The 16,129-nt window shown below is 40.6% G+C and overlaps 1 protein-coding gene across 5 annotated transcripts in view; it reads left to right on the top strand.

Moving 5' to 3' along the window:
* GNPAT (glyceronephosphate O-acyltransferase) overlaps positions 1-16,129 on the top strand; it is a 447,736-nt gene that overhangs the window by 262,913 nt on the left and 168,694 nt on the right. For 3 of the 5 annotated variants that reach the window (XM_073551868.1, XM_073551867.1, XM_073551866.1), the window contains one exon: positions 680-925. The exons of the other annotated variants lie outside the window; for them this stretch is intronic. In XM_073551868.1, coding sequence (XP_073407969.1) covers positions 680-925 — 246 coding nt within the window. The remainder of the gene's footprint in view (positions 1-679; positions 926-16,129) is intronic. 5 annotated transcript variants of the gene reach the window in all.

Below are 16,129 nucleotides of genomic sequence, written 5' to 3'. Positions count from 1 at the left end.
AATACCTTAAATATGGGTTATTTTTAGAGGGATTATATGTTCACCTCATGTAGTTGGTAGCATTGTATGTGTATTATTCTATAATATCACTTTTTGTGTATTAAAGACAATTTTTAATTTAACATTTTTGGCAGTGCTTTACAAACATCATCACTATCCCTGTTGAGGCTCTTAATTGAAATTTCCTGTTGGTATGTCTTTGGTGTGTGGGAGGAAACCCATACAAAGGGATACAAACTCCTTGCAGATGTTGTTCTTGGTGGCATTTGTACCCAGGACCCCAGCACTTTAAAGCAACAGTGCAAAACACTGAGCCATTTTGTTGCCTAAAACTGTGCAGGTGGTTTCTTCACTACAACAGTGAGTGACCTGAACAATGCTAGATAGTCAGACCTTTCAGTCAATAATCTGGGGCAGAGATGGGCATTCATTAGTGATATACTGTAGCGTTTCCATTATAAAGCTTACTCCAGCAATATTTCCCAGTTCAAAAGTTGGGAAATCTTTTTATACCCCAAAGGAGATAATTCCTAATTTTTTAGTATTGTTTAATTACTTGAAAGATGAATCTGTGAGGTTTTTTTTATTATCAGTTTTAGTATAAGTATATAAAAAAGTAACAATAGCAGAGAAAGAGTGTAAACTTCTTGTTTCACCTTATTTTTTTTATGTGTTATAGAAAACATGTCAGCCTGTAAAGTAGTTCGATCAAGCGTGGACCTTCACTCAAACATTATGAAACTTGCTGATGGAGAAGTAGTCTTATATGAGAGCAGACCAAATGATGTTATTACAGAAGAACAAGTCTTTATCCGGGCTGCTACTTTGCTCATGTGTGCCTTCTATAGGAACCAGTTGGTCAATATGTATGTACGTCCTGCCCTGGTCGTGCTAGCTTGTAAGATGTCGACCAGTTCCACAAGAGGTAGGGGGCCGCTACATGTTCACTTTAAAGACAAGTAATAATGGTTTACCCAAAAAGGGGATTCCAGGTACCACACGTTTGCTTCTTCTATCCCAAAAAATCCTTTTATCAATGCTTAGGTGGAAATTTTGCATCCATTCATCTCTTGTTACTTTGAACAATTTACACCACTATTTTTAATCTAGTTGATATAAATTTCCTCTTTTTCCCAAGAATCCAATTGTATTGAAATCATGCGTGCAAGGACACTGCAGATACTCCTGCTATTTAAGAGGTTTTCCAGCCCTGGGGACATTTTTGGCAAGCAGTGCAGCTTGCTAAATCCTAACAGTTTCTAACATACATGCAGTGGCTTGTAAAAGTATTCAACCCTCACCTTCTTGACTTTTTATTTATTTTGTTACATTATAGCTTGTGTTTAAATTTTGTAATCTGATTCGCGTGTGATGCATCAGCATTAAATAGTCTAAGATGGGGAGGTGAAGTGAGAAAAATATAGGCATAAATTTAATTTTATGGGATCAAATAACTAAAAATTGGAATATGCATATGTATTCACCTCTTTTATAATGATCTTCAAAGGCCCATGCTTAGTGAAAAGAAGCCCACCTGTGTGCAATCTAATTGTCACATGGTCTGTCACTATATACACTCCTATTCTGAAAAGCTCACAGAGGCTACAACACCATTAAGCAAGAGGCACCAATAACCAAACACCACCAAGAAGACTAAGGAGATTTCCAAACAAGTCAAGGGCAAAGTTGTTAAGAAGGACAAGTCTGGCTTGGGTTATAAAAAGAAAAAAATATCCCAATCTCTGATGATCCGGAGCACCATCAAATCTGTTATCATCAAATAAGTCGCCTTGCTACACTTGTAAGGAGAGCTTTAAACTAGAACAACGTGGGAAGGGAAGCAAAAGACCAGAAAAAGCCATACACCTGACAAATGCTATTGAGAACTCTGCTATTAGAAGTGGAAAGGAAGAACAAAGACGAAAGAATCTAATTAATAAAAATATTGGAGAAAGAGAAACCAATCACAAACTAAAGTGTTTCTATACTAATGCACAAAGCATGGGCAACAAACAAGGAGAACTGGAACTACTAACACAGGAAAAGAAATATGATGTCATTGGAATCACTGAAACTTGGTGGGACAATACACATGATTGGAATACAAGACTAGAAGGATACAACTTATTTGCAAGAAACAGACTTGATAAACGAGGAGGGGGTGTCGCATTGTATGTTAGAAACGCGTATATCTGCACAGAGATTGAAGCTTCAGAGACTGGGAGTTCTGTGGAAACTGTTTGGGTAAGAATACAAGGACAGAACAATGGAAAGGACACCATTGTAGGCATTTACTACAGGCCGCCTGTGCAAGCTGAAGATATGGATGAACTCTTTATGCATCAAATGGCCAAGTTCTCCAAAAAATATGACATAGTTGTCATGGGAGATTTCAACTATCCAGACATTTGTTGGGAATCTCTCTCAGGCAAAACAAACAGGTCAAGGAAATTCTTATCCTCTCTTGCTGACAACTTTATCTTCCAAAAGGTAGGGGAGAAAACAAGGGGAACTGCTACCTTGGATCTAATCCTTATAAACAGGGAGGAAATGGTTGAGGAGGTAAAAGTGGCTGGGACCCTAGGAGGTAGCGACCATGCTATTTTAGAATTTTGGATAACTAGAGGCGGAAGACCTGTGAAGACTCAGACGTCAAGGTTAGATTTCAGAAAGGCAGATTTTAAGGGATTCAGAAAGAGAATTGGAGGGATCCAATGGCTGGATATCCTTAAAGACAAAAATGTCCAGGAAGGATGGGAAATCTTGAAAAATGAAATTCTCAAAGCACAGTTGTTAACAATTCCGAAAAGAGGGAAGAATAGGAAGCATTTAAGGAAACCAGGATGGATGAACACAGAACTTAAGCACATGCTAAAAAGGAAGAAAAAAATGTTTATAAAATGGAAAGAGGGAGGCATATCTAAAGAAGAATATAATGCTGTCTGCAGAACCTGCAGGGCACAAATCAGATTATCTAAAGCTGAAAATGAATTGAGGCTTGCAAGAGATGTCAAAAGCAATAATAAAGGATTTTGGGGATATGTCAAAAGTAAAAGAAAAGTCAAAGATGCTATAGGATTTTTACAGGATGAAAATGATGAAATGGTAAGACAGGATGTTGAGAAGGCTGAACGTTTAAATTCCTATTTTGCATCTGTTTTCTCTCAGAAAGGAAATGTAACATCAACTGTTATTCACTGTCCTATTAAGGGAATAGAAGAATCCAGGATATCTATAAACAGAAAGATAGTGAGGAAACACTTAGCTAACCTAAATGAGTTCAAGTCTCCAGGTCCAGATGAATTACACCCCAGAGTACTGAAGGAGATAGCAGAAGAAATTTTTGAACCCCTCTCCATAATTTTTGAAAATTCTTGAAAAACAGGAGAAGTGCCAGAAGACTGGAGAAGAGCAAATGTTGTTCCTATCTTCAAAAAGGGGAAGAAGGTGGACCCAGGCAACTATAGGCCGGTGAGTCTGACTTCTATACCAGGAAAGATCTTTGAACAAATTATTAAAAAACATGTATGTCAATACCTGGATAAGAATGAAGTGATTAAACAGAGTCAGCATGGGTTTGTAACTAATAAGTCATGTCAGACTAACTTAATTTCCTTCTATGACGGTATCACTGATTGGGTGGATCAAGGAAATGCTGTAGATATAGTATATCTTGACTTCAGCAAAGCATTTGACAAAGTCTCTCATACAATCCTTATTGAAAAAATGACTAAGTATGGAATGGACAAGGCAACTGTTAGGTGGATTCATAACTGGCTTAGTGATCGGACCCAAAGAGTGGTCGTAAATGGCTGCACATCCAGTTGGAAGAATGTCTCAAGTTGGGTACCACAGGGCTCTGTCCTGGGCCCTGTATTGTTCAACATCTTTATCAACGATTTAGATGAAGGAATTGAGGGTAAACTGATTAAATTTGCTGATGACACAAAGCTAGGAGGGATAGCTAATACAAGAGAAGAGAGAGAGAGGATTAAAAAAGATTTAAATAAACTGGAGAAGTGGGCAGCAACTAACAGAATGGTTTTTAACAGGGAGAAATGCAAAGTACTACATCTGGGCAATAAAAATGAAAAAAGCATATATAGAATGGGAGGAATAGGGCTAAGCAACAGCACATGTGAAAAAGACTTGGGTATACTAATAGATCACAGACTGAATATGAGTCAACAGTGTGATGCAGCAGCAAAAAAGGCAAATGCAATTCTAGGATGTATTAACAGAAGCATACAGTCTAGATCACGTGAAGTCATTATTTCCCTCTATTCCACTTTGGTCAGACCTCATCTGGAATATTGTGTCCAGTTTTGGGCACCACATTTTAAAAAAGACATCAACAAACTGGAGCAAGTTCAGAAAAGAGCGACCAGAATGGTGACCGGTCTGCAAACCCTGTCTTATGAGGAAACATTGCAGGATTTGGGAATGTTTAGTTTGCAAAAGAGAAGACTGAGAGGAGACTTAATAGCTGTCTACAAATATCTAAAGGGCTGTCACATTGTAGAAGGATCAACTTTATTCTCATTTGCACAAGGAAAGACTAGAAGCAATGGGATGAAACTGAATGGGAGGAGACACAGATTAGATATTAGAAAAAACTTTTTGACAGTTAGAGTGATCAATGAGTGGAACAGGCTGCCACGAGAAGTGGTGCGTTCTCCTTCAATGGAAGTCTTCAAACAGAGGCTGGACAGACATCTGACTGGGATGATTTAGCGAATCCTGCTTTGAGCAGGGGGTTGGACCAGATGGCCCAGGAGGTCCCTTCCAACTCTACTATTCTATGATTTAAATGGAAAACATGGTACTACAACAAACCTGCAAAGAGAGGACCGCCCGCCAAATCTCTCACCCAGGGTAAAGAGTGCATTAATCAGAGAAGTAACCTTGAAGTAGTTGCAGCGTTCCCAAGCAAAGACTAGAGTATCTGTCCATATGACCACAATAAGTCGTACACTTCACATGGGTAGCTTTATGGAAGTGTGGGCAGAGTAAAGCTTTTACATGCACACAAAAATTGTAAGGCTGATTTTGAGTTTGCCAAAAGACATGTGGGAGACTCACCAAATATATGGAGGATGGTGCTGTGGTCGGATGAGATAAAAACTGAACTTTTTGGCCACCAAAGTAAACGCTATATCTGGTGCTAAACCAACAAAGTTCATCACACCAAGAACACTATCCCCACAGTGAAACATTGTGGTGGCAGCATCATGCTATGGTGATGCTTTTTGGCAGCAGGGACAGAGTAAACGGTCAGAGTTGAGGGGAAGATGGAAGGTGCGAAATATAGGGATATTTTTGAGCAAAACCTGTTTAAGCCTGTCAGTGATTTCAGATTGGGATAGACAAGACAATGACCCAAAGCATACTGCTAAAACAACACCTGGATGGTTTAAGGGAAAACGTGCAAATGTTTTTGAGTGGCCTACTCAAAGCCCAGACATTACTCCAATTGAGAATCTGTGGTCAGACATGAAGAATGCAGTTCACCAGAGGAAGCCATGTAACTTAAAGGCGCTGGAACAGTTTTGCCTTGAAGAATGTGCAAAAATCCCAGTGTCAACATGTGGAAATGCTCATGGAGACTTACACAAAGCGACTTGCAACTGTAATGGTGGCAAATGGAGTCTCTACAAAGTTCTGACTTTAGGGGTCGAATACTTATGCACACTGAAGTTTTCAGTTATTTTGTCCTATTTGTTGTTTTCTTTACAATAAAAAGAAACTCAAATGTTCACGCTAAAAAAAACAGTGAAATTCCAGGTTGTGAGGTAGTAAAACACAAAAACAAGAACTAGCTTCTCATTTACCTCTGTCAATGGTTCAGTGGTCATCACATTACCACAAGTATGCAAACGTATAAAACATAGAGACGTTAATGAGATTTCAGCGCTGAAATGCAGCACCGGACACCTGCAGCGGCGTACTGCACATCGGACACCCCCTCGTCCCGGCCTGCGGCATCACTACACTCCTGCCTCCTCCAGCAGCGACTCTGGAACCCCGCTTCACCTCAGCCACCACCACCGGTAAGCAGTAAGAAGCATGGATTCTAAGAAGCACCACCATTTTATTTAAAAAAAAAACCTATTTTTTTCCTCAAAATTTGGGGTGAGTCTTATAATCCAGAGCGTTTTATAATCCGAAAATGCAGTAAACATTGGGTGACCAAGGTGTGAGATTAAACAATGTCTGTGGCTGACCAAGGTGTGAAATTGAGCAATGCCTGAGCAACTCAATGGGAGATCAAAGTGTAAAACTAAACAGTGTCCTGCAAATTCAATGTAGTCAGTAGCCAGTGTCTTAAGTATTCCTGACCAATTCACCTCCCCCATGTACATTTGTATTGTGTATTTTTTCATGAACATATATATTGCATTGGTAACCTGCGTTCATGCTTTTATGGCTGAACTTTGAGATACTAAAAAAAACGCATCAAGTCTGCATTTTTTACGCTGCTTCTTTTCTGCCAAAAGAGGAGGTTTTCCTGTACCCAAAAACGCAACGTTTCAGAGTACAGGTTTCCAGCTGCTGCAGTCCCACAGGTTAGCAGATGCAACGTATTCAAATATTAGGAATCGCGGTAACCTGCACTGCTCGTAGTGAATCCTCACAAAAGAAGCCAAGAAACAACAGAGGCTAACAGTACTGTTTGCTCCCAATGCATTTCAGAGTCCTCTCACTTCTTCATCAGGAGACCATAAAGATTAACCCCTTCACTCCCCAAGCTTGCTTTCACCTTCGTGATCAGTGTCACTATATGTGGTATTAACTCTGGAATGTTTCAACTGATCCTGAGATTTTTTTTTTGTGACACAGGGTACTTGATGATAGTGGTATATTTTGGTTGATATGACTTGTGTATAATTGTGAACATATCTAAAATTTGACAGTTTGAAAATGTATCAAATTTTTGTGCCTGTAAGTTGCAGAGTGTATTGCCAACTGTTCAGCAATAAGGTTCGGATACGGCTTTAAAGAAGGCTACTACTTGGATATAACACAATTTTAGTATACAATGATTATAAAACACCAAATTAATGGAATGGCAGATATAATATTACCCTGTCTTGTTAATTAATTTCACGTTACTCATACAATTATTATGAATTATAGTACATAGAGAAATAAGTATCCATACTATACATTACCAAGCATTGTAGCATCACTTCTCTACTGGAGGGACCACAGTGTCAAGAAGGAAAATACTCTGGCCTTGTCATCACCGAAACCGTACACCCATGATAGCTTCTGGAAATGTCCTTTCCTGGAAATGTCCCCTCTGTAAATGTCCCTTCCCCTCACTGACATAGGGTCCACCTTTTTATACACAACACTCCCACATTACAACTGTGCAGTATGTTTAGTCTGCATCAGAATCTTGAATCTGCACAGTATGTTGTTGTCTTGACAACAGCACAAGACTTCAAGGTCTGTTTGTTATAGACTACTACAATCTTAGTTTGTTTGCACCAACCAGAGATTTGTTTGCCATTAGTATGTCTCTTAACAATAGCACAATGCATCAGTGTTGTTTTGCTACTGATTATAACCCAGACTCTGTTTGCCTCTGGTCAACTTGTCATAGTTGTCTATCACTGTTCAAAGTTCAACATATGTTGCTTGTTACAAAGTTAACTCTTCATGCTCATAGCATAACGCTCTAAGATGGGCAGCATGACTTCCATAATCACCTATTCTGAAAACTGGATACCTATCGTAACCCAGGCACACACGCATACATGTCAAGATGTGTATCACAATCGGTCCTCGATTATTGATGTCATACATGACCCAATATTGCTACATGAGACCATAACATTTTGGTCTCTCTTGTCAATCAAGAATCATACTATTATTGAGCACAAGACTTCCATGTTCAAGCAGCATAAATATTCATTATCTATACAGTTGTTATTCCTATTGTAAGAATGCACCACACAGAATTAGTTGGAAAGCTCCTTGTAGAATTCCCATCAACCACCCCCCAAGTGAAAGTATTCAGTATCTATCACTGTTTGTCAACGCAAATATCACAGTGGTCACTTGTGTACAAATCAGGATAATGAATCTTTGAAACACAGAGCTTCAAAGACCACAGAACAATTCCTTGTCTTACGGTATTGACACAGAGCAAACGCTTTGTGGCTCAGTGTCAAAGTTCAGCATTAATGATATTACACCATAGTATATTGCAATATAGTGTTTGGATTCAAACAACCATATTTCATATTTGCAATACTTTCCATCCTTGGTCTAATGACCACACTATATCAAAACATATAAACAATATATTACATTATGTAGGCTATAAGATATCCATATTTTTATTAGCACCACACAGAGTTATGTCACACAAAATAGTAACATTTCCCAAATGTCTACTTTACATCAGCACAACTTAACATATTTTTTTTTGCTAGGAATTTTCCCAACAAAATTTACAAAACCAATGTTTTTAAGGGCCACATCACATTTGAAGCAACTTTGAGGGTCTATATGACAGAAAATACCCAAAAGAGACGCTGTTATAAAAACTGCACTACTCAAGGTGCTCAAAACCACATTCATGAAGTTTATTAACCCTTCAGGTGCTTCATGGGAACTGAAGCAATGTGGAAAGAAAAAATTAACATTTAACTATTTTTCACAATTATGCTTTAGACCCAAATTTTTCTATTTTCACAAGGGTAACAGGAGAAAATGAACCCCAATATTTGTTGTGCAATATTTCCTGAGCATTCCGATACCCCATTTGTGTGGGAAACTGCTGTTTGGGCGCACGGCAGGGCTCGGAAGAGGAGCGCCATTTGACTTTTTGAATGCAAAATTAACATTAATAATTAGCAGATGCCATGTCTTGTTTGGAAAGCCTATGATGTGACCCCATTTTGGAAACTAGACCCCTCAAGGACCTCACTCCAGATGCTTCACAGAAATTATTTTTTATATTATTGAATTTTATTAAGTTTTTCAAAATAATATTACAGAAGACAATCAAAGCCCTTCAATACAAGAACATATTTCTTAAGATAGCAAAAATTGATGCAATTTCTAACAAACAAATTTGTCATCATTATTAAGTTGGCACAGTGTAATAGGTTTACATCTCAATATATTACTTAAACAAAAACACCTACCTTACAAGGCACAAGACAGAAGGAGGGGATAAAGCCTATATTTATTATATGACCCATAGCAACTCATTTTCGCTGTATTTATTAGTAGTCTCTCGGAACCCAATACGTGTCCCAAGGAGTTCAAACTGCATTCAAGCAGTCATTATTATTATTTATCCTAGCAGTGACATATTCTGTGCCTTGAAAGTCTTGTATTCGCGACTGTAGCTCAGTGTTTGATGGGGGACGAAACGACTTACACTTAGAGGCTCTTAAACATCTGGCAGCTGTTGTCATATAATAAAAGCTGTTTGACTTTACGACCTAATTGAAATGGTGATTTACTGAGTAAAAAAAAGTTTTGGACCCATGGGGCTCTGATGGTCGGTGACAATACTAATCACAGACATATTCCCAGAAGACTAGAATATTTGGGCATGGCCAAAACAAATGGGGCAGGTCACTTTCTGGCATTCCCACATCTCCAACAACAACTAGGGATCATAGGGCTGAGTTTATGAAGGAAGGAAGGAGTATGATACCAGAATATGAGTAGTTTATACTAGTTTTCCTTGTAGGTGTAACATGTAGAAGTTTTGACTGTGTTTCTCCAAATCTCCTGCCAAATACAGAGTGTAAGAGGTTCTGCCCAAAAAATACTTCCCATTTACGGATATAAGAGTATTTTGGGGTGCTCATCTGGATAAGGATTCATTAATATCTGGTAAATATCTGACATAATGCCCCTGGGCGAAACACTTGCTCTACACAATCTTTCAAAATGTGTGGGATAAGAGAATTCAAAGGTGGAGTAAAGACAATGCACAAAGTGTTTGATCTGCAAGTATGTGTATTGAGAGTTAGCTGGTAGATTATGCCTGGTGTATAAAGGTAGTAAGGTCCCAGAGTGCATATCCACTATATGTGCAAAGCAGAAAAGCTGCTTGTTAAACCATGGCTTTGTCTGATTACCACTCAGACTATCCATATCACTGGTTTAAATAGGAATGAAGTTTAAGGGGAATGTTCTAATACTAGTGGGAGTTTTTTTAAACATTGATCCCAGATCATTTTGGTAAAGGTTATTGGGCCCATCATGTGTGAATCTAACTTGTTGGAAGAGTTTTCCCAAAGATAGGAGTTAGGGTTAACCAGTTTCTCAACCTCCATCCATCTAAAAAATGCTCTGAGATTAGACTACGCTGGGATATGCCGAAGATGAGCCGCCCAATTATACTTAATGATATCAGGGACCTCCAGGCCTCCCCTTAATTTACTCGCAAGCATCATGCGATTTTTATTTCTATGCCTTTTGTTCACCCAAATAAATTGATGAATATATGATTGGACATTACATAGTTTTCTATGTTTCAAACAGGTATGATAGTTTTGAAATTATGGTCGTTTTGACAGCTGACATTCTACCGAGCAAAGACAGCGTAAACTGGCTCCATATATTAAGTAATCGCCTAAGTTCCAGAAATATTTTGGAAAATTATGCTGGTATAATGTTTTATAGTTAGAGGACAATTGAACCCCTAGATATGCTAGGGAGGTGTCTTTCCATCTGTAATTATAGTTTCCCTCTAATGGATTTAATGCAGAATCTGAGACATTTAAAGGAAGCACTTCTGTTTTGTTATTGTTAACTTTGTAGCCTGATAATTGGCCAAACTTTCCCAAAAGAGCATGCATATTAGAGAGGGTGACATGTAGTTGTGTTAGTGTCAGTAGAAAATAGTCTGCAAATAGAGATAATTTGAATTTCCTGTCCTTTTCCACTACTCCATGAATGTTTGGGTCAAGGGATATGGCCGCAGCTAGAGGATCTATGCAAAAAACAAATAGGGGGGGACAGTTGGCACCCCTGCCAGGGCCATAATGAATTAAGAGGCCGAGAGCACGTGTTGGAGTTTAACTGATGCTCAGGGTTGTGAATACAGAATCTGCATGGCTCTGATAAACGGCTCCGAGAGTCTAAATTGGTTCAGAGTTTCGAATATAAATGACCACCCAAAGCGGTCAAATGCCTTTTTGGCATATAGGCTGAGTAGCAGTGCTGATCCCTCTATTCTGTTTACAGCCTCAATGAGGTCTGTTACCTTCCTTGTATAATTTTACAACATTAGTCTGTGAAAATGAAAAAAATATATACCGTATATACTCAAGTATAAGCTGACCCAAGTATTAGCCGACCCCCCTAATTTTGCCACAAAAAACTGGGAAAACTTATTGACTCGAGTATAAGCCTAGGGAGGAAAATGTAGCAGCTACTGGTGAATTTAAAAAATAAAAATAGATACCAATAAAAGTAAAATTAATTGAGACATCAGTAGGTTAAATGTTTTTGAATATCCATATTGAATCAGGAGCCCCATATAATGCTCCATACAGTTCATGATAGCCCCATAAGATGCTCCATACAAAATACACCCCATATAATGCTGCACAAAGGTTAATAATGGCCCCATAAGATGCTCCATAGAATAATATGCCCCATATGCTGTTCCATAAAGGTTATGGCCCCATAAGATGTCCCATAGATAATGCCCCCATATGCTGCCCCATAAGATGCTCCATAGATTATGCCCCCATATGCTGCTCCCATAAGATGCTCCATAGATTATTCCCCCATATGCTGCCCCCATAAGATGCTCCATAGATTATTCCCCATATGCTGCCTCCATAAAATGCTCCATAGATTGTGCCCCTATATGCTGCCCCCATATGATGCTCCATAGATTATGGCTCCATATGCTGCCCCCATAAGATGCTCCATAGATTATGGCCCCATATGCTGCCCCCATAAGATGCTCCATACAAAATACACCCCATATAATGCTGCACAAAGGTTAATAATGGCCCCATAAGATGCTCCATAGAATAATATGCCCCATATGCTGCTCCTTAAAGGTTATGGCCCCATAAGATGTTCCATAGATAATGCCCCCATATGCTGCCCCATAAGACGCTCCATAGATTATGCCCCCATATGCTGCCCCCATAAGATACTCCATAGATTTTTCCCCCATATGCTGCCCCATAAAATGCTCCATAGATTATGCCCCTATATGCTGCCCCATAAGATGCTCCATAGATTATGCCCCCATATGCTGCCCCCATAAGATACTCCATAGATTTTTCCCCCATATGCTGCCCCCATAAAATGCTCCATAGATTATGCCCCTATATGCTGCCCCCATAAGATGCTCCATAGATTATGGCCCCATATGCTGCCCCCATAAGATGCTTCATAGATTATGCCCCTATATGCTGCCCCCATAAGATGCTCCATAGATTATGGCCCCATATGCTGCCCCCATAAGATGCTCCATAGATCATTCCCCCATAAGATGCTTCATAGATCATGCCCCCATATGCTGCCCCATAAGATGCTCCATAGATTATGGCCCCATATGGTGCTGCTGCTGCATTTAAAAATAAAAAAATGACACCTCTCCGTCGCTGGGGCCAGGTGCCGGTGTCACTGCTGGCACCTGATGTCATGATCCCAGTGCAGGTTTTTGAGCTGCACACCTGGGGTTAATGTCTGGAGCTCTGTGCAGGTTTTGACCTGCACACTTGGGGTTAATGATTGTGGCCTCTTTCTAGTTCTGGGAGAGCTTCTTAAACCCCTGGGAAGCTTCAATCCCTGCCATTTATACTTTTGCCTTTGACCTAGTGTGCTGACCCCTGTGCGCCTGTTTGTTGCTATAGCTTGTTTATATGGTTCTGACCCGGTTCTGTTTCCTGTTGTGAGTTTGCCTGTTGATTTTGTACTGCGTTATTATCTCTGTATGACTCATTGCCTGTGACCTGACTACTCTCTGCTCGCCCCTCTTGTACCTTTGCAGCTATCTCTGTGTGTGACTCACTGGCTAAGTCTTCACAATTCTCCCTGTCTATGCCCCTGGTAACTTTGTCTCGCAGTTACCCTGCTAGGAGTTATCTTGCAGCTCCTAGCTCTGTGGAGTTTAGGCCACGCCCCTAGCAGTCACGTGCTTCAGGTCCTGCGGCTCTGAAGTACGCATCTACTCGGCTGCTGCCCGCTCCACAGGTATCTTTGAGCACTGTTCGCTTTACTCAGGACACGCGCACTGGCTCAGTGAGCAAGTTCAGTGCCGTGTTCCAGACATTATAACTGGCCTACAATTTTTTTTTTTCTCTCCTCAGTTCTGCAGCATGGACCCAATGTGTGCTTTATCTGAGCAGGTGAAATGCTTGACTCAGTCACTGCAGAAGCTTTTTTGAATCAGATCTTTTTTATTAAACATTCAGGAATCAATACAGAAAGAATATGACATCTTATATAGCTAGTAAAATTTACATTGAGAGCAAATATTATTTAAAGGGTAAAACTCTTCCTGTGTAAGAATAAATAAAAAGAAGAAATCTCAAAACACAGATATTTGCATAAAATTGAGCCTATAAACAACATGGCTCCACAAATAAACAAAAATCAAAATTATACATCAGTGCCTCATTTCAGCGGGAAAACCATCCCCGCCAGCCGCGCCACTCCGCATCATATTTCGCCCCCCCCGCCCCCCACGGATATCAGGTCCAATCCACCCCAGCTCCCTCCCACCGCGCCACTCAAAATCTACTTCGCCACAAAGGGCACTAGACTTTATTTTCACCCCCCAAGCATCCCCTCATCGCAAGCACAACAGCAACTGGTCCAACATCGCATCCCGTACCAGTGCGCCCGAGGGGAGACCCGGTGACTCCATCCATGGCTGCCAAATTTTGTAAAACTTTCTTAATGCATTTCTTTTTAAATAAGCCCCCCTTTCCAATCTGATGACATTATTTAGTTTATTTTTAAGCTCTGACAATGTTGGTGGCATAGGATCCAACCAATGATATGCAAGTATCTTTCTTGCCTGATACAGGATGCGTGCTATTCCCAGGGCCACTGCAGAGTCCGGGTCAACCCCCTCCTCCCACAAATTCAACAAACATAGACGAGGTGACGGTCGTATTGTGATATGGTATACTTGGGCTATGAGTCCCAGGGTCTGCCTCCAGAAATCCCCAATGTGCCCGCACTCCCACATAAGATGCATCAAGTGGGCATCATCCTGCCCACACCTAACACATTGTGTATTGGGCCTAAGTCCCATTTTAAATAATAAGCTGGGTGTTTTATATACCCTGTGAATGAGATATATTTGCGAAAGCCGCTGGCACTCAGAAACCGCCATTTTAGGGACCTGTTCTAGAATATCGGACCACTGGTCCTCCGTCAGGGGGCCAACGTCCCGTTCCCACTTATTCTTAGCAGCAGTCAGTGGATATGTCTCCAGATGGGCAGGTAATAATCTTTTATATAATTCAGAGATAAGTCCCCTAGAAGACTCAGATGTAAGTAGCATATGTAGTGTTTGATTATGTGTCACTATCACCGGATTTGTCCTTCTCTGTTTTTCCAATGCATGTCTTAGCTGTAAGTACTGATAAAAGAAGACGTGCGGGAGGTGAAATTCTGTTCTCAATTGTTCAAAACTCTTAAGAGTATTATTTTGCAAAATTTGTGACACCAGATAAATCCCTTTATCTTCCCATCTTCCGAACCCCACCAGCTTTTTGATCTCTTGCAAATCCGGATTTCGCCACAATGGCCACAATTCCGTAGGCCCATTTATCTTCAAAAGAGACTTACCCCTATCCCACACCTTGAAAATCATAGCCAACGTGGGGTATCGTGCCCCATTTATCTGCCGTCTTCCCACCTCCAACCGGCACCCTGGATATTTCCATACCGATCCTTCCCTCACAATATCACCACCATTGTCACACGCCCCGTCTCTACCCCAACCCTTAAGATGTTGCATCTGGGAGGCTATAAAGTATATGAATGGGTTTGGCACCGCCAATCCTCCCTCCTCCTTCCCTCGCTGCAGTATCTCCAAGCGAATCCTAGCCTGTTTTTTCTTCCAAATTAATTCCCGGAATAATGTATTTATTTTTGCAAAAAAGTCCCTACAGATCCACACCGGAGAATTATGTATCAAATATAATAATTGTGGCATCATTACCATTTTGATTAAGTTAGATCTACCAATATTCGACAACGGCAGGCGACACCAAGTATGTACTTTTGCTCTAAATCGCTGCAACAGGGGCTCCAGATTCAGAGCCCGAAAATCCTTCGGGGCAGGACTAACAATTATACCCAGATACCTAAACCTCCGAACTACAGGGACCGGTATCTGCAAATCTGAGAAATCCGCCGGGAGAGGGTCTATCGGCATTAAAGCTGATTTGGACCAATTAATCCGAAGACCAGACCTCAGCCCAAATTCTCGAATGACCTCCATTGCCGGCAAAATCGAGGAATGTACCTTATCTAAATATAGAAGTAAATCATCCGCGTACAATGATATCCTCAACTCCACAGTTCCACATCTGAATCCCATTATTTCTCTGGACTTCCGAATTGCAACTGCCAATGGCTCCACCGCAGTAGCAAATAGCAAGGGCGAGAGCGGGCACCCCTGTCTAGTACCTCTCCCAAGAGGAAAAGACTCAGAGACCCTGCCATTAGCCCCAACCTTCGCCACCGGCGAGCCATACAACAGCCTCACCCAATTTATAAATCTGTGTCCAAAGCCCATTTTCCGAAGTACCGCCCACAAAAAACCCCACTCCAAACTATCGAACACCTTAGCGGCGTCTAAGGACAAAATTGCTCTTCCCCCCAACTCCCCAGAACTATGTTGAATCCCCAAGTATAGTTTCCTAAGGTTCATAGATGTGGCTCTGCCTGGGATAAATCCTGTCTGATCCTTCTGTATAACAGATGAGATAACTCGGGACATCCTATTGGCGAGTACCTTGGCCAATAATTTAACATCTGTTGATAATAGGGAAATCGGGCGATATGAATCCGGAACCTCTGGATCCTTTCCGGGCTTTAATATTAAAACTATCAAAGCTTCCCTCATAGATGGCGGGAGGACCCTCTGCCTTTCAGCCTCTTCAAA

The sequence above is a fragment of the Dendrobates tinctorius genome, unplaced genomic scaffold (genome assembly GCF_039654945.1).
Source record: "Dendrobates tinctorius isolate UK_male_01 unplaced genomic scaffold, ASM3965494v1 ptg000181l, whole genome shotgun sequence".
Taxonomy (NCBI): Eukaryota; Metazoa; Chordata; class Amphibia; order Anura; family Dendrobatidae; genus Dendrobates; species Dendrobates tinctorius.
The sequence above is the reverse complement of the archived record's forward strand: the minus strand, read 5'-3'. Positions and strand labels throughout refer to the sequence as shown.